At 50.7% G+C, this 21,699-nt stretch overlaps 1 protein-coding gene across 3 annotated transcripts in view; it reads right to left on the reverse strand.

Annotated features, from left to right (window-relative positions):
- Positions 1-215: 215 nt before the first annotated feature.
- The window catches only part of EPHB2 (EPH receptor B2), a 183,887-nt gene continuing 162,403 nt past the window's right edge, over positions 216-21,699 (reverse strand). The window contains exons 7-16 of one of the 3 annotated variants that reach the window (XM_082372676.1): positions 17,748-17,817; positions 15,519-15,627; positions 14,552-14,619; positions 6,957-7,079; positions 6,116-6,363; positions 4,942-5,157; positions 3,901-4,050; positions 2,653-2,846; positions 1,016-1,171; positions 216-466 (exon numbers count right to left, since the gene is read on the reverse strand). In XM_082372676.1, coding sequence (XP_082228802.1) covers positions 358-466; positions 1,016-1,171; positions 2,653-2,846; positions 3,901-4,050; positions 4,942-5,157; positions 6,116-6,363; positions 6,957-7,079; positions 14,552-14,619; positions 15,519-15,627; positions 17,748-17,817 — 1,443 coding nt within the window. In that variant the 3' untranslated portion in view covers positions 216-357. Of the gene's footprint in view, positions 467-1,015; positions 1,172-2,652; positions 2,847-3,900; positions 4,051-4,941; positions 5,158-6,115; positions 6,364-6,956; positions 7,080-14,551; positions 14,620-15,518; positions 15,628-17,747; positions 17,911-21,699 lie in introns of all 3 variants that reach the window. The other 2 variants (XM_082372674.1, XM_082372675.1) reach the window with 2 other exon arrangements.

Here is a 21,699-nt window from a genome sequence, read left to right on the forward strand (position 1 = left end):
TGGAGAGAAACTGCTTTTGATCTCCGATTGGACAAACTGCATGAATCTCCCAAGCCCTTTTTTTCCTCCAAGAACAATGATCGCTTTCCTTATGAGAATCCTCTTTAAAAACTATTCCTTGTGTTTCCCGCCCCCTCCCGGGATCTATTTTCTTTTGTCCCCATTCCCTTTTTTCCATCATCTGAAGTTGCACGTGTTCTTGGTGACGTCTCATGGCTGGAGCGCTGCTTGGTTCTTCCTGTTGCCCGTGGCCTCCTGGCAGGCGGCTGACCCTGCGGTGGACGAAGAACCGGGGGCCGGCATGTGGGGCGGAGGGGGCGGGGCCTGGAGGAAGAGGTGAGCCGAGGCAGGCGAACGTCAAACCTCCACAGACTGGATCTGGTTCATCTGTGCCCGCATCACCTGGATACTGTTCAGGATTTTTTTCTGGTGACCAGCCAAGGTGACCCCAACCCGGAGAATGTCCCTTTGGGAGAGAAGCACATGTGTTAGGGAAATGCGGGGGTGGAGGGACTCTGTCCAGGTAGAGCTGCCTGGGCTTTTCCAGGGGTTTCCTGCTGGAGAGGGCAAGGCAGGGGGTGAAGGGCCTGGGGGAATGGGTGGGCGTCTGGAGCTGGAGTGAGTGAATGTTGAGATGGGAGGAGCCCGTGATTAGGAATCAGGGCGCCTAGGTGCACGTGTCTCCTCTGCCTCGGGGGAGGAGAAGGGAACCTGCATTTACTAAGTACCCAGTCATTCACTTTATATCTCCTTTCATCTTCCTACCGCTCCCCAGTTTACAGAAGAGAAAACTGGGGCTAAGAAGGGTTCTGTGACTTGCCCAAGGTCGCGGCCAGTGGGTGGCAGGAGACCTGGGTGTTGATATGAATGTGAGTCCGTGTTGGCCGTCTTGCCCCTTGGTCCCCTGTATCCCTGCTGGGACACCATCTATTCCTCACTTTCCAGAGCCCCCCGCGTGGCGGGATGGGTGGGGAGGGCGGCTAATGGCAGTGGGTGGAAGCGGCTGGGCACTTACTCCATCATCATCTGCGACACGACATCGAAGGAGGTGAAGCCGGCATTGGCGAAGCTCTCCTTGTACTGCCCCATCTTGATGGCCTCCAGCCACTCGTCCACTGTGTTAAAGCTGGTGTAGTCGGGGATCGTGCGGTCCAGCAGCGGCAGGTTGATTCTGGGGGTGGGGTGGGCAACGGGGACGGTCAGGGCACATGCTGACCTGGGGGTGAAGGTAAGCACTACACTTGCAGGCTATGTGCGTACCTGCACGCGTGCATCCATGTGTGTGAACGCAGGTGAGTGTGTATGTATGTGAGCATTTCTGTGTGAGAGCAGGAGTGAGTTTGAACTCACGTAAATGTGCACACATATATGTGTGAGTAGGCGAGAGTAAGTGTGTGCAGAACTCAGAGCTGGGGTTACCTGGAAAGTCTAGGGAAGCCTCTACAGGGACTGCGGAGAGGCTGGACCACAGTGGTGAGGCGGAAGATGCTTCTCCATGCTTCTTCTTTTGAGGAGGAGGGATTTCAGCTGGACTAACTGTGCTGATTATTTGCTGTTTCCTCCCCTGATGCCCTTCTGTCCTTCTCTACCATGGTTGTGCTACAGGAAGCTGATCTTGTGGACTGCCTCTCCAAAGTCCAGACAGAGCTGGTGGGGTTAGTGGGAATGACTTCCTGGCGGGCGAGGTGTGAAGTGACCCTCAGGCTAAAAGCTCAGAGTGATTTTTTATCCGAAGAATCAGGAGTGGCTGATGCAGGGTCATGGTGAGGAGGGACGGGCAGAGGCAAACACGAAAATCTCTTGGCCCTAAGAACTTGGCAGGTGAAGGACTTGGGCTCAGAGAGTCTCTGGCCACAGCCAGCCCTGGACCCCGAGGACGTCTAGCCGGACGCCCATCAGAAATCTTGTGTGATCAAGAGTCCTGAAGTGTAAGAGTGTGCAGGGCCAGGACTGGCCTGTTGAAGCTGCCCCGGCAAGGCAGTGGTGGCTGCAGACCTGATGGAGGGCGCCCTGGGACCGCTGGGAGAAGGAAAGCTCCAGGACCACTGGAGCTAGCACACCTCCTGAGCCAGTCTCTCTGATACAAGGATGGCAACCCGAGTGTGGGGCGTGCGTGCATGTGTTTGTGTGGTGTGTGTGTACTTCTGAACGTGTGTGCTCAGGGACCTGTGGATGTGTGTAGGTGTGAGAGCCTGAGAATGGGTGTCTCCATGTGTGTGAGATTGTGTGTGAGCACAAGCATAAGCGTTTGTGCCCAGCTGTATGTTCACGTACACGTACGGGACTATATTTGTGTGTGTACATGCATGTGTGTGTGGGCCTGGCCATGTCGAGGAGGCTGCAAATGCGAGTCAGAGGGTCCAGGTTTAAGTGTGGAGGAGGAAACTGAGTGAGGAGTAAATCTATTCACCAAGATTCTGACGATTTCTCTTAAAAGCTGTCCTCTCCGACCATGCTTTAAAAGATGCTTCCTCTACCGGACTGGGCTTCGTTCTCCTTCTCAGGATAATCTGTGTCCTGCACTCTGCACCCCAAGGTAGCCATCTTCCCAACAAACACTAGTGCTGTCCTTCCCCATCCCAATTCAGCTTTACCAGAGGGGGCGGGGCCAGGGCAGAACTGGGAAAAGGGGCGGGACAGGTGGGGCGGTACCCGGAAGAGAGGGGCGCCATGGCTTTGAGGCTGTTAGGGTTGCGGATCATCTTGTCCAGCGTGTTGACGATCTGGCCGAACTTGGGCCGGTGGTTGCGGTCCTTCTGCCAGCAGTCCAGCATGAGCTGGTGCAGCGCGCTTGGGCAGTCCATGGGTGGTGGCAGCCGATAGTCCTGCTCTATGGCATTGATTACCTGGGGACAACACAGGGGCCGGGTGGGGCTGGGTGGGTGAGGTAAGAGCATCTGCCCTCTGGCCTGGCTCGTCTTGCCCCCAGTACATGGCAGGACAGACTTGCTTGGTTGCCATGGAAACTACCTCCACTTCCTGGAGGCAGCCCCAGTATGTGCCTCACCTGGGTTCCCACCATCTGTGGCCTCGGTCTGGCCTGGCAGCTGGGTGTTCTGCTCCCCCTACTCACCCACCCAGCACCCTGAGATACCCTCTGCCTCAGGGTCCACCAGGCTGACCCTCCTGTGGGCAACCCCACCTGGCTCTTCTGTCAGGGAAAGGAGCCCAAACACCTCTCCAAACTCTCCTGCCCCCAGGGCCAAATTCATCTTCCCCAGCTTGACTGTAGGTACCTTCCCTTCTCAAGCATTCCCTGTTCTGGCGTTGCTGCAAATCAGAATTCCTCGGATCGACTTTCAAACACCCCATTATTGAACCTCATCGACCTTTCGGATCAACTTTCCTCTCCATGCCCCCCGACACGACCCCTCATCATCCCACTTCTGGGCCTTTGCACAGGCTGTTCTTTCCACTGGAAGCCCTCGCGTCTCCAAGTCCCACTACTGTGTGAGTCCCACCTGTCTGTGAAGACTTCCTGGCTGATCTTGCCCACACTGCCCTTGCTCCAACACCTACAGGGCTGGACACCTGCCTCCTCCACTTTAGTACCTGATCATACATAGCACCTGATAACTACATCTGGTTCCCAGAATAATTGTCTTGTCTCCCATATGGGTGGTAAACACCTGAGGGGCAGATATGGTCTCATTCAGGGTTGGCCACAGCTGACAGCATCCTGAAGATTTGCTGGTTTGTGGATGGGTAGGCCTTTCCTACTCCTGAGCCCCCTGGAGAGTCCAGGGTCCTGTGCAGATGTTTGAATCAACCAACATCGGGCTGGGATCTCAGAGACCTTGCTCCCACCCCCTGAGGGACACGCAAAATGCCAGAAGTTCTGGATCTTCCCCTCCTGTCTGGCTGGCCAGAGAGGCTCTGCCCACCCCCTTGGAGACTTACGTCCTGGTTGGTCATGTCCCAGTAGGGTCGCTCCCCATAGGACATCACCTCCCACATGACGATACCATAGCTCCAGACGTCACTGGCCGAGGTGAACTTCCGGTACTGGATGGCTTCTGGGGCCGTCCAGCGGATGGGGATCTTCCCACCCTGGGGAACAGAATGAGGAGGGTTAATGGGTGGGAGGCTTACCCTCATGCCCTCTGCTCGCAAAGCTCCCCACCCTGTGCCCTGTGCTGCACAATCACACGAAGTATCTTGCTGTTCCCCAGACTCACCTTGCTGCTCTGGACCTCCAGGCATTTGCACATGCCTTTCCCTCTGCATGAAGTGCCTTTTCCCACTCTGCCATCTGGTAACCTCCTTCTCATCCTTGAAGTCCCTCTGCAAATCTTTCCCTAAGTCCCAAAGAGTTGCTCATGCTTCTCAATCCTACAACTGTGTGCCGCACCCCTCCATCAGGAGGCACTTCTCAACAGACAGCAGTACTCATATCATTTGCCTACTTACCTGGCTCTATTTGAACCACCTCTGAGCTCTTTGAGGCTAGGGATTGTGTCTTATTCCTTTCTGTTTAAAACTCTTCAACAACCCCAACAGCTTTCGGGAGAGAGTCCTGAGCTTGGGCAGTCAAGAGTCTCTGCGATCTGGCCCTGCCTACTTCTCCAGCATGGGTGCCCACCACTTTCCCCGACAGCCTGTGTTTCAGTCACAGCTCCCCATGAGAATACGGCATCTGACAAACTTTTACTGGCACCTGGCTTTCAGCTCAGCTATCACTCCCTCTTGGCGAGCCTTCCTCTGCCTCCCAAGGCTGGTGTCTAACTCACAGCCCCGTCACTCTGTGGCGCTCTGCACTTCTGTGTCCACCAGTCTGTGAGCTCCGAGAGGGCAGAAAACACGGTTTATGTCTCTACGTCTCCAGGGCCCAGCACAGCGCTTGGCATGAGCAAGTGCTGGTGAAAACGTATTGCGGGGAGAGATGGATATCCGTCCTCCTCCCTGGCCCTGTGACTCCACTGTTCCCTGCCTCCATCTTACCAGGGCGCTGGTGTAGGTGGGGTCTGAGGTATCGTCCTCCAGAAAGCGTGAGAGCCCAAAGTCAGACACCTTGCAGACCAGGTTGCTGTTGACGAGGATGTTGCGGGCAGCCAGGTCGCGGTGGACGTAGTTCATGTCTGCCAGGTACTTCATGCCGGCCGCGATGCCCCGCAGCATGCCCACCAGCTGGATGACTGTGAACTGCCCATCATTTTGCTTCGGGAGAAGTGGAGGAAACACAGAGTAAATGGAAGGGCATGAGTCAGATCTCTGGGGCATTCTCAGAATGGGAAACCAGAGCAGGACCCTGCTGCCCTGGCCTGGGCTCTCGGTGGGAAGGACTCAGATGCTCAGAGACCTCAGAGAGGCCCAGGAGAGGCCAGTTTCAGGGTGGTGGAGAGAACATGGACTCTGGAGCTGGTTTGACTCTGGCTCTGCCCCTTGCTGGCTGTGCAACCTTGGACATGTGACCTAACCTCTCTGAGTCTCAGTTTTGTCATCTGTGTGTTAAATGGGGATAACTAACACCCACCTTCTAGGGCTGTCAGAGTTCAACAAGAAGGTGCATGGAAGGTGCCTAGCACGTACTAGGTGCTTAATAAATATTTATTAAATAGCATCTAGTCTGATGGCATACTTCTGATTCCTAGTCAGTGCTCTTTGTCTAGCTGGTTGACTGTGATCTCTTGGGGGGCCTAGAAACTTTCCTCTGTTGGCCTTGTGCTCTGAACTCTCTCCCTGTACAGCTTTGGGAAAATCCAAATCTGGTAAAAACTCTGGACTCAGGGTCAAGAAACCTTGTTCCAGTCAGGGCTCTCATCTGGACCCTCTGGGTACACTGGGCAAACTCTACTTCTCTTAGAGCCTCAGTTTTCTCTTGTGCATAATGAGAAGGCTGGCTAAGAGCTTGGAGGGAACAGATTTCAGGTTGTATGCCAACTCTGATCAACTCACTGTGGTTTCCTGGATTGAGACGGATTCTGAGATTGCTTCTGGGTTTAGTGGGACAGAGTCTGGGATTTATTAGCAATGCCTGGCATGGGTAAAGGAATGGAAAGTGGCAGCAAGCAAGCCATTCTGGACCTAGATCTTTCCAAGACCCTTTCAGGCTCTGACAGTATAAAGCTATGTCTACCACTCCTCTTCCTGCCCCACCACTCTTGGCTTCCCCTACCCGGAGGAAGGAGTCCAGGGAGCCATTCTCCATAAACTCAGTGATGATCATCACAGGTGTGCTCTTGGTGACAACACCCTCCAGGTGGATGACGTTGGGGTGGTCGAACTGGCCCATGATGGAGGCCTCGCTCAGGAAGTCCCGGCGCTGCTTCTCAGTATAGCCCGACTTGAGCGTCTTGATGGCTACAAAGATCTCTCTCTTGCCTGGCAGCTTCAGGTGGCCGCTGCATACCTCACCAAACTCCCCTGGGACAGACACACCAAAAGAGGCAGGATGTCCCTTACCAGGTGGAAGTGCCACCTCCCTGTTCCCTGTAACCTCTGCTCCTGGGACCTGCAGGAGCTTTTCCTCCTCAGTGGTCAGCTCATCCTCCCAGACACAGAACCCCTTTATAGAATGCAAGGGCCCAGAAGAGTCTCAGCCACCTTTGGGAGTAAGAGGAAACATTTCGTGGCCATCCTGTGGTATTTGGCTGGGTGTGGGGTAAGGATGTAGGGGAACCTGGGGAGATGGAGCGAGGGACCTCGGATGAATGGTGGGAAGGACAAAGCACTAGACTAAGTCCAGAGACCTGGGTTCCAGACTTAGCTCAATCTCTGATGTGATGTGCAAGTTCCTTTCCAGTCCTGTGCCTCAGTTTCCTCATCTGGTGATGAAGTAGTTTTACTGGGCGAACTTTGAGGGCCCTTCCACCTTGGGTATTCTGAGCCTTCAGGCCTTGGAGGGTCCTCTGAGGCTCCTGCCCCACATCCTGCCCTCTATCCCAGGAGTACACACCGGGGTGGTCCCCTGACCCGTGGCTGAGGCCATGGTACCTGAGAGGGTACCAGTCACCTACCTGCTCCGATCACCTGCTCAATTTTGACACAGGAGATGTCAATTTCCTTGGCAAACTCCCGCACTGCCTCATTGGGGTCCTCGTAGGTGAAAGGGTCGATGTAGATCTTCATGCCTGGGGTCACTGGGACAGAAGACCAGGCTCAGTCATGTGCGCAGACACAAGATGTGGACAGATAGAAAAGTGAGAGCCAGTCCCTCCGTGGAGGGAAGTACACTCCCACGTGGCCCCTGTATGAATGGGGCAAGCCCCTGCATTTCACTTGACCTCTCTGGGTCTCAGTGAGCAGATGGGCACTGAGCTGAGTAGAAGGGTGAGGGGAACAGAGAGGTCAGCAGGGATAGCAAATAGGTTCTAGTTTTTGTTCCAACTCTAATTGATTAATAATGGCTTCCTGGAGCAGCTAAAAGACTGTCAAGATTGATTAACAATGTCTGTTATGAGTGTGGGCATGAAAGGATAGATAGGCTTATCACTCTTGTGATAGACTATCAGGGGGTGCAAAGTAAAGGAAGAGGAAGTCAAGAAGGAAGAGAGAGAATTGGAACAAAAATATAGAAAGAGCAGGCAACAGACCATGTTCTTGGGCTTCTGCTAAGGAGATCTCCCTGCCTTTCAAGGCCTAATTCAAGCCTCCTCTCCCCTCAGGAGACTTCCTGGCTGCCTTAGCCCTCCCAGGCACTGGAAGGGCTGCCTCGCAAGGGTCTGAGTACCCATGGCTCCTGGGCCCACCTCCCGGGTCCCCCCACTAGCCAAGTCTTAAACCTTTCTGGATCTCAAATTCGCTGGTGATCAGTGTGAGGCTGGACATGGGGCATATGAAGTTGATTCCTGATCTGATGTGGATTTTTACTTTTTGATGCAGAAGGGAAGACTGTAACTTGGATGTTAAAGACCCAATTCTGACCCCAGCACTGAGTCAGCAAAATGCTTTGAAGGAGGGGAAAGATGATCTACCCCTCATTCCCCCTCCCAGATAACTAGTCTTCCACTTCCCAGACCATCTGGCCCTCACCCAGCCTGGGCCTCCCTCTGGCTCCCCAGCTCCCTGCCCACATTCTCCCACGGCTTCAGGAGCTGTGACTTTGGAGGCAGCAGCTCTAGGAGTTGGGAGCTGAAGTCCCTGGGCCGTAGCAAGGCTTGGCTGGTTGGTGAGTGAGGCCACAGCCCTGCTCGGTTGCGTGATCTTGGACATGTTAGTTGACCACTCTCAGCCTCTAATTCAGACATTCCAGTAATCTGAGAGCTGGAACCTCTCACACAGGGGTTGGCAAAATGGCCCACTGCCCATTTTGTAATAAAGTATCATAAATAAAGTTTTATTGGAACACGGCCACACACATTCCTTTGCCTGTGGCTGCTTTCACGCTACAGTGGCTGAGTTGAGCAGTTACAACAGAGACCATAAGGCCTGCAGAGCCTAAAATATTTACTGTCTGACCCTTTACAGAAAAGCTTGCCAACCGCTGCTCTAACACATTATTCTTATTTTGGTTTATTTGTGTGGGTGTCTGTCTAGCCCTTTAGGTCAGGGTTTTCTTAATTTGGGTCTGTGAACGACTTGGCAGTCCCAGGATGGGTTTGGTGGGGCTGCTGAAATGGAATGCATTTATTATTATTGTCTCTTTGAATTAGAAAAGTAATTTATGCTCCTTATAAACAGTTTAAAATTTATGTAAATATATATTGTTGAAAGTAAAAGTTCTCCAAAAATCTATCCCTGAGTATAGATTTTTTTTCTGGATTTTTCTATCTTATAATTTTATATACACACATATGCATATTTGTGTTTCTCCGGCCATAGGATCCAAAACTTTTAGCAGACTCAGAGAAGTCTGAGACCCCAAAGAAGTTAAGAACCACCATCTTAGACTGTGGGAGCCTGGGAAGAGGGGGATGGGTGCATGTTTTTTTCTCATTCCTTTCTCCCTGGCCTACTGCATAACACTCTGCACATAACAGACACTCAGTGTCAGACGACAGAATCCAGATGATAGAGACTGAAGAAGAATACCAGCTTACACTTTCTGGGCCCTTTGTCTGTGCCCGACACTGTGCCAGGCTCTTTATATGCATAATCTCATCTCCTCCACCCATCAACTCTTGGAGGAAGGGATCATTATTCTCATTTCACATGTGAGAAAACTGCAGCTCAGAGAGGCCAAGTAATCTGCCCAAGGCCACACAGCTAGCAAATGGCACAGCCAGAATTTGAACCCAGGTCTGTCAGAATTGAGCTGAGGGCCAGGGCTCTTAATCACCATGCTCACTGCCTCGAGGAAATCCACCCAGATCTGGTCCATGCGTCCTCCTCCTGGAGTACTCAGCTGTGACTCCTTCCCCAAGTCAGCCCTCCTCAGCGAGGGTGCATTAGCTCCCTGGAGATGCTCTCTTTTTTGCCGAGACTCAGTGTCTGGCCTGTGGTTCTTGGCGACTGACTTTCAGTCTCCCTCCCAATAGAACTGGGGGAAGCCCTTCCTGCCGGGCCAGCTGGGGAGGGAGGACAGGAATGGGTCAGCTCAGGGAGCTAAGGAGAAGCACGGCAGGAGCTCAAAGCCTAGTTGGGCGCTGCCAACCAATCAGATGCCGTCCCAAGCCTTGGTCAGGAGTGCTAGTCAGGAGGGCTCTCTATCCCTCACAGGACAGAGGTGCATGCCTTCACCTGTCATTCCAAGTGCTCCGTGAGGGGCTCCACTTACAGCTCCCTTGTTCCTCTATATGCCAGCACAAGGAATTATTTACCCAGAGGTCCCAGACACACCTCATAATTGCTTGCCTCCGTGCTTTTGTTCATGTGGTTCTCTCCACCTGGAACACCCTTTTCCTCCTTTGTGTCCAGATCAAATGTCACCTCCCTTGTGAAGTCTGCCTGGATCCCTCCAGTGGAGACCAATGCCTTCCCCTCAGGCTCCTGCTGCCCTGTCTCCACACCCACTCCCACGGATGTCTGTGTTGCTTTTCTACCTTGTCTCAGGGCTCCCAGATTCACAGGCCCACAGCCTCCTGCCACCCCTTTCTGGAACACTCTCCTGCCTGTGAGGGCTTGCTTTACCCTCTCTCCCTCTGGGGGACAGAAGCCATGTCTATCTCGTTCTTGCTAAATCCCAGGGCCTGGCACATAGAGGGTGCTCAATAAATGCTTACTTGGGGCTTCCCTGGTGGCGCAGTGGTTGAGAATCTGCCTGCCAATGTAGGGGACACGGGTTCGAGCCCTGGTCTGGGAAGATCCCACATGCCGCGGAGCGACTAGGCCCGTGAGCCACAATTGCTGAGCCTGTGCGTCTGGAGCCTGTGCTCCGCAACAAGAGAGGCCATGATAGTGAGAGGCCCGCGCACCGCGATGAAGAGTGGCCCCCACTTGCCGCAACTAGAGAAAACCCTCACACAGAAACGAAGACCCAACACAGCCATAAATAAATAAATAAATAAAATTTAAAGTTGAATATGTGTATGTGCTCTGCTTAAAAAAAAAAAAAAAAGTACATGAATTTAAAAATAAATAAATAAATAAATAAATGCTTACTAGAAGAATAACAGCATTACTCATTGACGTGCCCTGGTTTTCTCTCTCCACCTGTTTGGGGTCATGAATGCCTGATGAAAGCTATGAATCTGCTTGTCGGCAACGTATTCACGTGTATGTGCACATGCCCATAGTCAGCATATAATTTTGGAATGTCCACAGGCCCTGGAAGCTCTAGGAGTCTGTGAACCCCAAGTTGTGAGCTCTTGCTCTAGAATGTTTTCTCTGGAGTATATGTGAAGGTGGTATAAAGTAGGTGCTTAATAAACACTTTTGATTGTATGGCTCTGAGCACAGCCATCCCTGCTTTGGTGACCCTCTGGTTTCGCCTCACCATTAATAACACTATTGGCTCACAGTTTAGCATGTATTTACCACATACGAGACCCTTTTCTAGGTACTTTATAGGCATCGACCCAATTAATCCTCCCTAACAATCTTCCCAGGTAAATAGTATTATTAAACTGAGCTCTACGAAACTGTCAATATTTGACTGCTTCTGACCTACAGAAATGGCAATTTCATTTGGTCCAACATAATATTATCCCCCCCATTTTTGATGAAGAAACTGTGGTATAAGAAAGGTTAAATGACCTGTCCAAGGGGACATGGACACAGCTAATAAATGACAGAAGTGTTGTTTGAATCCAGGCTGTAAAATCTACACTTACAACTACCAGGCTACCAGTTTATTCTGGGTGCTTCCTCAGCCTGTGTCTTGGGATAGAATGTGAGCTCTTTGTGGCCAGAGCCTTGCACAAGGCCTGGCTCCCGGGAGGGGCATTTGCTGAACTGAAGTTGGACGAGGACCCCTGCAGGCAAGAGTGTTCAGAAAATATTGGACTCTTGGATGATTTATGACTGTCGGGGTCACCAACTGCCATCCTGAACCCACATGGGAAATTCAGGATGAGGGAAGGAGGATCCAGGCATCCAGAGACCTGGATTTGAATTCTGGATCTGCCAGTAATAATGGTCACAAATAAGCTGCTTTATGGGTTTGAATTCAAGATCAACCACTGTATTGATCTGGCTGTGTGACCTTGGGCAAGTTACTTAACCTCTCTGTGCCTCACTTCTTTCATCTACAAAATGGAGATAATAAATAAACAAATCCCCTACCTTGTAAGGGGGTTGCAAAGATTAAATGAGAATCTTTTTAAAGGGCTTTGTACAGTATTTGGCAAATAGAAAGCACTGAATAATTGTTAACTGTTATCATGCAGAGTTGGCTATTGTTAAATATTATTACAAAGCACTTTAATATCCATTAAATCCTTTAATCCTCATAACTCTGTGGAAGTATCATTCCTACTGCTTCCCATATAAAGATGCCAAGGCTCAGAGAGGTCTGGTGGCTTCCCCAAGGTCACCTAGCTGGCCAGTAGCAGAGTATGGCTGAGAAACCCAGGTGAGTCCCTCTGGCTCCACATCCAGGCACCATAGACCTCGGTACTCATTCAGCACCTGCTGAACGATGGAAAACATGAGCCCGTGAGGGTGACTTCAAGCCATCACACACATACCCGGGCCTCAGCTTCCTCCTCTGTCCCAGCCACAGAGGGTTGCTGGTGGATATGCGATCACAGGGCTGGCAGTGCTTTGAGAAAAAAAAACAAAAAACAAAATCCTGCTCAGATGCAGGGCGTAGGAGCTTGAGCTTGAGAATGTGTTGATCTGTGAACGACACGTTCTATTCTGGGGTCTATTTTGAAAACAAATCCCTGCTGTCACCTGTTTCCTTGTTACTGACTCACCCTCTAAATAGTGATGCTCCCAAATGGTTCCAGGTGACGGAGCGTGTGAGCCTGTCTTATTCTAGCTCAGAAGGGTGTAGGTAGCACAGCGTGGCTAAGTGTGTGTGATCTGGAGCCAGACACCCTGGGTTTGTACCCTAGTTTTTGCCTTGCACAGCTGTGGGACCTCTCTGTGTCCTGGTTTCCTCATACTCAAAGTGGGAAATTGTCAGGATTAAATGAAAAAACACACGTTAAGCATTAAAAGAGTTCTTGGCACACAGAACACAATATGTTTAAGCTACATCTACGATCATGATTTTATTACTTGGGGAATAGGATGGGGTGATGGAATTTATGACTTTTATTTTTAACATACAGGTGGATTTTTATTTCTGTGTAGTTAAATTTGTCCACCTTTGTCTTGTGGTCCTTCCATTGCTTTTGTGCTTAGAAGGTGCTCTTCCATCCACATATCAGTTAAATAGTTACCTAAATTGTCTTCTGGAAATTTTAATGGTTTAATTATTTTTACATTTATGTCTAAAATGATTTTTAAGCCCAGGAACTTTTACTTCAGGTTAAGTCTTACCCAGAGGCTTAATATCTAGAACTCCTTGGCTTTGCTCTTTCTTGCATACCCTGTATCCAATCCTGCAGCAAATCTGGTGGCTCTACTTTCAAAGTGTGTCAGAATCCAACCCCTTCCCACCACCTCCCCCGTTGCCACCCTGGTCCAGCCACCATCATATCTTCCCTGGATCATCCCAGCAGCCGCCTCACGGTCCCTGTTCTGCCCTTGTCTGGCACAGCCCGGCCCCTTCAGTCCATTCTCCACATGGCAGCCAGAGAAGTCCTGTGAAAACTGTAACTCAGAGCACATCAGTCTTTTGCTCAGACCCTTCCAGAGGCTTCTCATTTCACTCAGAATAAAAACCAAGGCCCTGCAATGGTTGATAAGAATCTGTATGTCATGGCCCCTCATACCTCCCGCTCCTGCCCCCTCACTCTGCTCCAGTCACACTAGCTTCCTGCCTGTTTCTGAACCTGCCAGACACGTTCCAGCCTCAGGGCCTTTGCACTGGCTATTCCCTCTGCCTGGGATGCTCTTCCCTCAGGTTCTACACAGTTCGCTCCCCCAGCTCCTCTGCACCTTTGTTCAGAGGATGCGCTCTCGCTGAGGCCCACCCCTTCTCCCCTATTTAAAAATGAAGCGCTGACCCCTGCAGCTCCCAATCACCCTGTTCTACTTTGCTTTTTTTCCCATGGCACTTTTCATCTTCTGATATACCATACGCTTTACTCGTTTATTGGATGTGTTTTTAAAAATCCCTGTCCCTCCCACTAGGATATAAGTTCCACCAGGGCAGGGATATTTGGTTTGTTTACTTGTGTGTCCCCAGCACCTAGAGCAGGGCCTGACATACATAATGGGCCACAACAAATATGTGACAAATGAAGTGATGTGCTGATGATCCCCCCTTACTTGGTGGCCAACTGAGGAGCCCTGTGGTACCCCACTGAGCTCAGTTTGAGAACCTATCAATATATGGGGCCCATTTGGAATTCCTGTTTGCTGAGTGAGCCGAAGTGAGGACCCACATGTCCCCTCCCCGCACAGGTTGTTGGTTCTGCCAGGGTCAGACGGAGAGGAATCTCTGCTCTGCTCTTCTCTCTGATCGGCTCCCCAGGAGGGGCATCTGCTCTGGAGTGTGTGGCTCATGTGTCCCCAGACCTGGCTTAAGGTGCGGTGGGACAGCGCAGGAAATGGAGGCACAGGGTGGGGGAAGGAGTAGCTGAGGAGGCACTGAGGAGGCACAGCAGGGGCCCTCCTGCCTCCCTTCTCTCCCCTCCCAGCCCAGAGCCTGGGCTCCTCACCATCTCACTCAACTCCTGTATTTATTCTGCAAGTCTGTATCCAGTGCCTGCTGTGTGCAGGGCCGCCAGCTGGCGCTGGGGAAGCAGTGCTGAGTGTCAGACAATTTCAGGTCCCCACGTGCCCACAGCGTAATGGTGGGGAGAAAGGAAGCGGCCATCACCACGCAGCCAGGTAGCGGGGCGCGGTGTAAGCACAGTGGAGGGCCCTAAATCCAGGGTGGGGTCAGGGAAGGCTTCTCAGAGGGGTCTGTATATGATGAGGCCTGAGGGAGAGGGAGGGACCTAGGTAAAGAGAGGGGAGAGTGCTTCAGGCAGAGGGAGTGGCAGGTGCACGTTCTGGGAACCGCTGGGCATCGGTCTGACCGCAGCAAGGGTGGAGGCAGTGAAAGAAGGCTGGACAGGTTGCTGGGCACTGACAGTGAGGGCCCGGGGTGCTGGCCCCGCTGGGGTATACATACTGTGGCCACTGGTGTAGTGCTGCAGCTTGTCCGTGTACTCCGAGTCAGCACGCTCAAACCCCCGTCTTCTGGAACAAGAGCAAAGGGCTGGAGCCACCTGGAGGCGCCCGGGGAGCTGGGAGCCACAGGAGGTGATAGGGAGAGGGTGGGCAGGCCCTTGAAACCACCCCCTTGCCAGAGGATGCCCTGCTGGCCCCTTGCCGAGCAGCCTCACCTGCCCTGGTACCACTCAGCTCTTGCCACCTCTCCCACTTCAAGTCCAGGCTCACGATTTCCCCTGTCCCCTCTCCAGCTGAGCCCCTTTCAAAGAGCAAAGTCATCTCTGGCCATGGCCCCTGGCCCCAGAAACTCAGGGGCTTCTGTCCATCTGACCTTATGACCTAGTCTGTTCTTAAGTGGGGAGCTCTAAGGAAGAAGGGAGAGTCTTTGCATTAAGCCCAGCAGAAGTCCAGGAACGGGTCCCATCGCCTGCCTTTGCCTATGCTGTGCCAGCCACTTGGGATGCCCTTTCCTGCACCTCTTCCTGTCTATGTCCTCTCCCCTTCCTTCCAGCCACCTCAGCCAGGGGGGCTTACCCGAGTTCCTCAGCCTGCTTATGGCCCTATTCATGAAGGGGCCTCTACTGGAGCAGAAAGTAGGGTGATTGGTACTCCCTCTCCACCATCCCTGGCTCCCGGCATCCTGCAGTCTTTCCCACCCACTGTTCTGAGACGTCCCTTCATGCTGAAGTATTAGTGTCTCAGTGTGCCACCTCCTCGAATAGTGGACTTGTCCAGGGCAATGTTTGACTCAAAGGGATGGACTGCCAACGGTGGTCATTGAGGCAGTGGGAGGCCACTTGTGGGTCTCCAGGCCACCCGAGCCCCTCCTGCCCCCTCTGTTCACAGACACTGTTCAGGAATGGCAGAATGGGCGGACAGCCCTCTTGGACAGCCAGGCCTGGACCAGGCCGGGGGACACCACCCACCTGTTACACACGATGGCGATGACAACCACAGCAATGAGGAAGACCAGGCCAGCTGCCGAGGAGCCGATGATGAGTGGCAGCTTCTCCTGGATGCTTGTCTGGTACTCGGCTGGGGAGAAAGCACAGCGCAGTGTTCTCAGCCTGGCTCTGGGGGTCATAACCCCCCGCATCCCCACCACACGGGTCTCCTTGGATCCCAGGTCTGTTCCGCTCCTGGCAGAGCATCTGTCATGCTCGGGTGGAGAACTGGCTGTCACTCCCTCACAAGTAACCTTGGACAAGTCCGTGAACTGCCCCAACTCTCAATTTCTCGTCTATAAAATGGGCATAATAATGCCTGCATCTCAATTTGATGTGAAAATCAATAATAATAATTATCTGACACATATACAGAGGCAGTTAAAAGCACAGACTCTGAAGCCGAACTCCTTGGGTTTGAGTCCCAATGGTGCCACTTACTATCTGTGTGATCTCTGGTAAAGTGACTTACCTCTCTGTGGCTCAGTTTCCTCATACGTAAAGTGGGAAGAATAATAATTCCCATTTCATGGGATTTTTGTGTAAAGGACTTAGCATAACTTGTAGCACATAGTGAGCACTCAGTAAATATTAACTATTATTGTTTTTAAGTGTTTTAAGTGCCTGTCACGGTTAAGTATGTCATGCATCTTGTGTGATTCTCAGAATAGTCCTATGACGTACTGACTATAATTATCCCATTTAACAGATCAGGAAACTAAGGCTTAGCAAAATTGTGATTTGCTTAAGGTCACACAGTTAGAAAGTGGCCAGTGCCAGCATTTGAACCCAGGTCAGTTTGATCCAAGGCCATGGGCTTAAGTGAGATAATGTGTAAAATGTGCTCAGCATTTGGCCCTGGCTCTTGGAAACCATTCAGTGCATTCTCAATGTCATCAACATCTTCACTGTTTAAAATTTTATTATTACTACTTCTCATTGCCTCCATGACCAGACAGGAGCTTATTGAAGTCAGGGACTAGGTCATTTGTGGGTCCTTAGAACCAACACATATTTGTTGAATTAATAAAGAAAGATCTTGAGACAGTTCCCCAATCCCCAGGTCAGTGACCCTCATCCAACACGCAAGAGGACCTAGAGAGGTGAAAAACGCTGGCCATGAGGAAGGGGAATCTTCCAGAGGAGCTGAGTACTAGGAGAGATGGTGGAGCTATAAGGGAGGATTTTTGTGATAAGACAAGAATTCAGGGGTCCAGGAGCCTCTGAAAGGTTCAACCAGGCAAAGGCTGAGGCCCATGCCCAGTGGTTGAAGCAGATGCTAAGAAGGGATACTGAAGTCTGGTCGTAAGTATTCTGCTCTGGAGTTTGGCTGGTTGGGGAAAGGGCCCCCAGACTCACAGCAATGACAACTATGACCTTAACTACTATTTGGTGAGCACTAAGGACGTGAGACCTAGTGCCAACCCTGTGCTGGGCCTGTACCTTTATCTCCCATCCTGACCCTAGTTTGATGATGATGATGATAATGAGTTAGTTGTTGTCATCCCCATTTATAGATCAGAAAATTGAGGCTCCGAGTGGTAAGGTGAGTTACTCAGGACCACGCAGCTAGAGCTGAATCAGCACTGTAATTTCCATCTGTCAGGCATTAGAGTCTGCATTCTTTAACTGTGCTGCTTCTCAAAGATTATTAGAGCAGGAAGGGTGCTTAGAGACCATGTGGTCCCAAACTTGGAGACACAAAGCACATGGGCTACAACCTTCCATTCTCTTGCCCAGGGAAGACATTACTAATCCATCCCTGCACTTCTCCCTGCTGAGCTCAGACGTGGCTTCAGAATTCTTCTCAAACCAACTGCAAGTCACTGGAGTAATGTATGGATAAAATGATTGCTCTCTCAGATGGAATATGATACTTTCATTTTATAGATGAGAAGAAACTGGGCCAGGGAATGGAATTGGCTTGCTCAGAGTGGCTTTGCAAGTTGGGGCTGAGCTCCCAATGGTCCTGGGAAAGGACATGATGGTAACGGAGGAGTCCATATCCTTTCCGGGCCAGAGAAACAGTCCTCTATAATATGGCTGTGCGGTTTGTACAGTGCACAAAGGTTCTCACCCAGGAGGGAGGGAGAATTGACATCTAGAAGAGGGGGTGCCTTTTCTAATTTGCACAAAGGCACTTTATAGGAGGTGGTCCTTGCTCTGTTTGTAGAGTCAACACCTTCCTCCTGCCCTCTGGACCCTGCTTACCTTCTGTCATGGTCTGGAAGTACATCTTGCCACTGTAGCGCCCATAGCCCGCCACGGTGCGTGCCCGCACCTGGAAGACATAGATGGCGCCGGCTTTGAGGCCCTGCACAGTGACCGTGTTCGTGGGGCTTTTTATGGCTGTGGCGTTGTACTCACTCAGCTCCTGCCGAGGAACAGAGAAACCAGTTAGTGAGGTTGTAGCCCAGAGTCCACCCTCCACTCCTGCCACTTGGGGCAGGTCTGGCTACTGGACAAACATCTGTGGTTCCAAATTCTTCACTCCTTTCCTGTAACAGAATCACATACCCAAACTTTTTGCATATGATTTGCAACACTTCCCACAAAAGAAGGCAGAGCATATTTCTTTACCTCACAGATGGTGAATTTGTTCATGTGACTTGGTTTGGCTGTTGGAATATTCTAAAGGATGTAATGCAAGTAGAGGCTTTACATGTGCTTGTTGATTTGACCTGGTCTCTTATGCTTCTGCCATCTACCATGGTGAGGCTTAACCTGCGTAACAGCTGGTTCCAGAAGGAGAAACTTGTGAAGAAGACCTTGACCTAACTCCTAGACTGAAACAGCACCACCTCAGTTGACCCACAGACAAAAACCTATGAGCAAGAAAAATAGCCACTTGTTGTAAGCCACTGGATTGTTGGAATTGTTTGTTCTGCAGCATCATCTCAATAACAGCTGACTAATACACATATACTGAGTGGCCACTGTATGCAGACCCTGAAGACTAGACTGTGAGTTCTTAGAGACAGCAGGGAGAGGGCCCAACTTATTCACTTCTGCATCCCTCTTCCTGCCCCATGCCTCTACGGATTAAGTGGACGGACCCCCCTTCAGCCTCAGCACATTTGAGTGAGGCAGGAATTAAGGCCCAGAAAGGGAAAATGATGTTCAAGGTCACATGCATCAGTTGGTGGCTGTTTTGGGACTCAAACTAAGTCTCCTGCATGGAGCCGCCTCTAATACCTATGCCTTTGGATACCCAGGACCTGATGGTCCCTCCTTTGAGAGAGGAGAATGCCAATTCTGACCTGATCACTGCCCAGGGTGACCCGAGGAGTCTGGGACAGGACAAAGATCCAGCTGTTGCAGTGGGAGTGGAAAAGTGCTTGAGTTAATGCAGATGTTTACCAGCCTACATGATGCTTGTTCAGGTGTCTGTCAGCTACCCAGCAAACCCTCCCCAAATACTCTCTTTGCACTAGGCCCTGGGTTGGGCACTAGGGACCCACAGGAGGTAAAGCAGAGGCCCTGGCCTCCTTGGAGAGCTCAGTTCAGTAAAGCAAATGGTGGGGAGATCTTAACCCTTTGAGGATCATGAACCCCTTTGAGAAACCGATGAAAAGCTATGAACCCTTATGTAGAAAAATGCACACCTGATTGTACATGTTAATCATGTACATGTCCGGGGACCCAGAGCCCTTGAAAACTCTCATGAAACAATTAAATTCAGTGTGAGCAATGTTATTACAGATAATAATTGTAACTACAATCCTATTATGTAATTACACAACTACATTGTAATAATGTAGTTACAATGTTATTATAGTGTATAGGTTAAAAGGAACTGGAGCCAGACTTTCTGGGTTCAAATCCTGACTCTATTATTTACTACCTTTGTGACCTTGGGCAAGTTCCTTAACTTCTCTCTGCCTCCTTCTCTTCACCTGTAAAATAGGGATAATAATAATAATAGCTACCTCAAAGGGTTTAGAGAATGAAATGAATTAATACGTATGAAATGCTTACACGGGTAGGGTAAGCGCAGTGAGCCCAGGGGCATGTGATCTGGCCTGGGTGGGGGATATCAGATGACGTCAAGGAAATCTCCCTGGAGACTGGGGGCAACTGGAATGGAACCTTAAAGAACAAATAGAAGTCACCCAGGCAAAGAAGCAGGAGGGCGTTCCTGGGAAGGAGCAGCAGGTGCAAAGGCAAGGAGGTGAGAAAGAGCTTGGGATGTGGGGGCAGCAGCGGATAGGCAGTCTCTTCTCCTGAGCCAGATCCCCTGCCTACTCCTCCAGGAAGCCTCCTTGACTTCCTCGCCAGATGTGTCTCCCCTCCTCTGAGCCCTGGAGCACTTGCTGTCTGGTTTCGGCTATGTCCCGTCACCCTAGGCCCATGCTCATCTCACTCCCTTGATTGTAAACTCCGGAGGGAAGGGGCTGTGTTTTGTTCCCCTGTACCAAGCATAGGGGCCTGCATGCAAAGTCCTTTGCCAACGGCCACAGGGTGAAGGCTGTACTCCTTAGCCTGGCATTCCAGACCCTCCATGACTTGGCTTTTGCCAGTCTCTCCTGCCACATCCCCAGGGCCCTCCAGGCTCCAGCTATATGCAACTGCTTCCCCTTTCCCTAGTAGGGCTGCCAGATTTAGAAAAAGCAAAACAAAACAGAATGCTCAGCTAAATCTGAATTTCCGCTCAACAATGAATAATTTTTTAGTATAAGTATGTCCCGTGCATTCTTTGAGACATACTTATACTAAAAATATATTTTAAAAAATTCAAATATAACCTGGTGTCCTGTATTTTATTTGGCAATCTGACCTTACCTGGACACTCTGAGCCTTTGCAAGTGCTGTTGCCCCTGTCTGAAATACTCTTTACTCATTTGCCTGGCAGTTCCCTACTTATCATTCAAGACTCAGCACAAGTATCGCCTAGGCTGGGGAGACTTCCCAGATGTCCCAGCCAGAGACTGCAGCCCCATTGACTCCTCTCCCACTCACTGTTCTGATATAAATGTGTCTTCTCTAAGCCTGTGGGTTCCCTGGGGCAGGGACCTTGTCTGGTTCATCTCTGGGACCCCCAGGCTGGGCACATAGTATGTGCTCACTAACTACTGACATAATGAATGAATGAATGAAAGTTAAACTAGTCATTCTATGAACCTGGGATGCAGTACCATAGTTGGCCACTAGGTGCCGCTGTCCAGCATGGGATGGGCTCAGGCTCGAAAAGGGGGATTGGATTCTGCAGACTGGGTGGCTGCCCGCTTAGAGGCTGGAAGTTTTAAGTTTCTGATTGTATGAGGAGATGGGAGGAAACTGTTGGTGGCATAGGTGCCTCGGGAAATTTAGGCACTAACCTGAGTGGATCCCTTCTCTAAAGCTAGGCACAGGACTGGGCAGGGGATTGAAAGTCATTTCAAATGCCAGTTCTTCCACTTCTTTGCACTGTGACCTTGGGAAAGATCCTTCACTTCCCTGAGCCCGTTTTCTATTCCGCAAAATGGAGCAATAAATGCCAACTTTTCAGGGTTGTTGTGAAGATAAAATTTGATCAGGTAGTGCGTGGCACATTGGAGATGCTCGAGAGCCATCAATTCCCTTCCCTCTCCCCTCTCTTTGAAGTTCCATTATCTGCATAAAGATTAAGCACCAACAGATTATGGGAAGAAATTTAGTACGAAATCCACTAGTGCTTAGTTTAGGTCCTTACCCAGTGGACCAATGAGGCACTGGTTGCATTTCTTAAGCCCTCTCAGCCTCGGTGTTCTCATCGCTAAAGTGGGATAACACCACTATGTACCATACAGGGTGATTGTGGAGATTTAATGGGAAAAAAAGGGGAAAGCTTTTACCATAGTCTCTAGGACACCTAAAGACTTAGTAAATGTACGCTACCACCATCACTGTTATCATCAACACGTGATAGAGTAGGCCTTCACCAATGGTCATTAAATGAATGAGTGACTGCAAAAGTGAATGAATGAGTGACAAACCTCTCCATGTAGATACAACTCCATGTACACTGGGCAACAACCTGAATGCAGCCTGGACTTTCATAGTTCACTCCCTCCTCCCCCAACCATTGCTCCCTCTGTCTGGAATATCCTTTCCCTACATTTCTGCCAAGTAGAAGTTTCTGTTGAATAAACACATAAATCGATGTGGCCTACGAGGGCCCATCCGCCTCACAAATGACTCTTCT

The sequence above is a fragment of the Balaenoptera borealis genome, assembly GCF_965194805.1.
Source record: "Balaenoptera borealis genome assembly, chromosome: 1".
In the NCBI taxonomy this organism is placed as follows: Eukaryota; Metazoa; Chordata; class Mammalia; order Artiodactyla; family Balaenopteridae; genus Balaenoptera; species Balaenoptera borealis.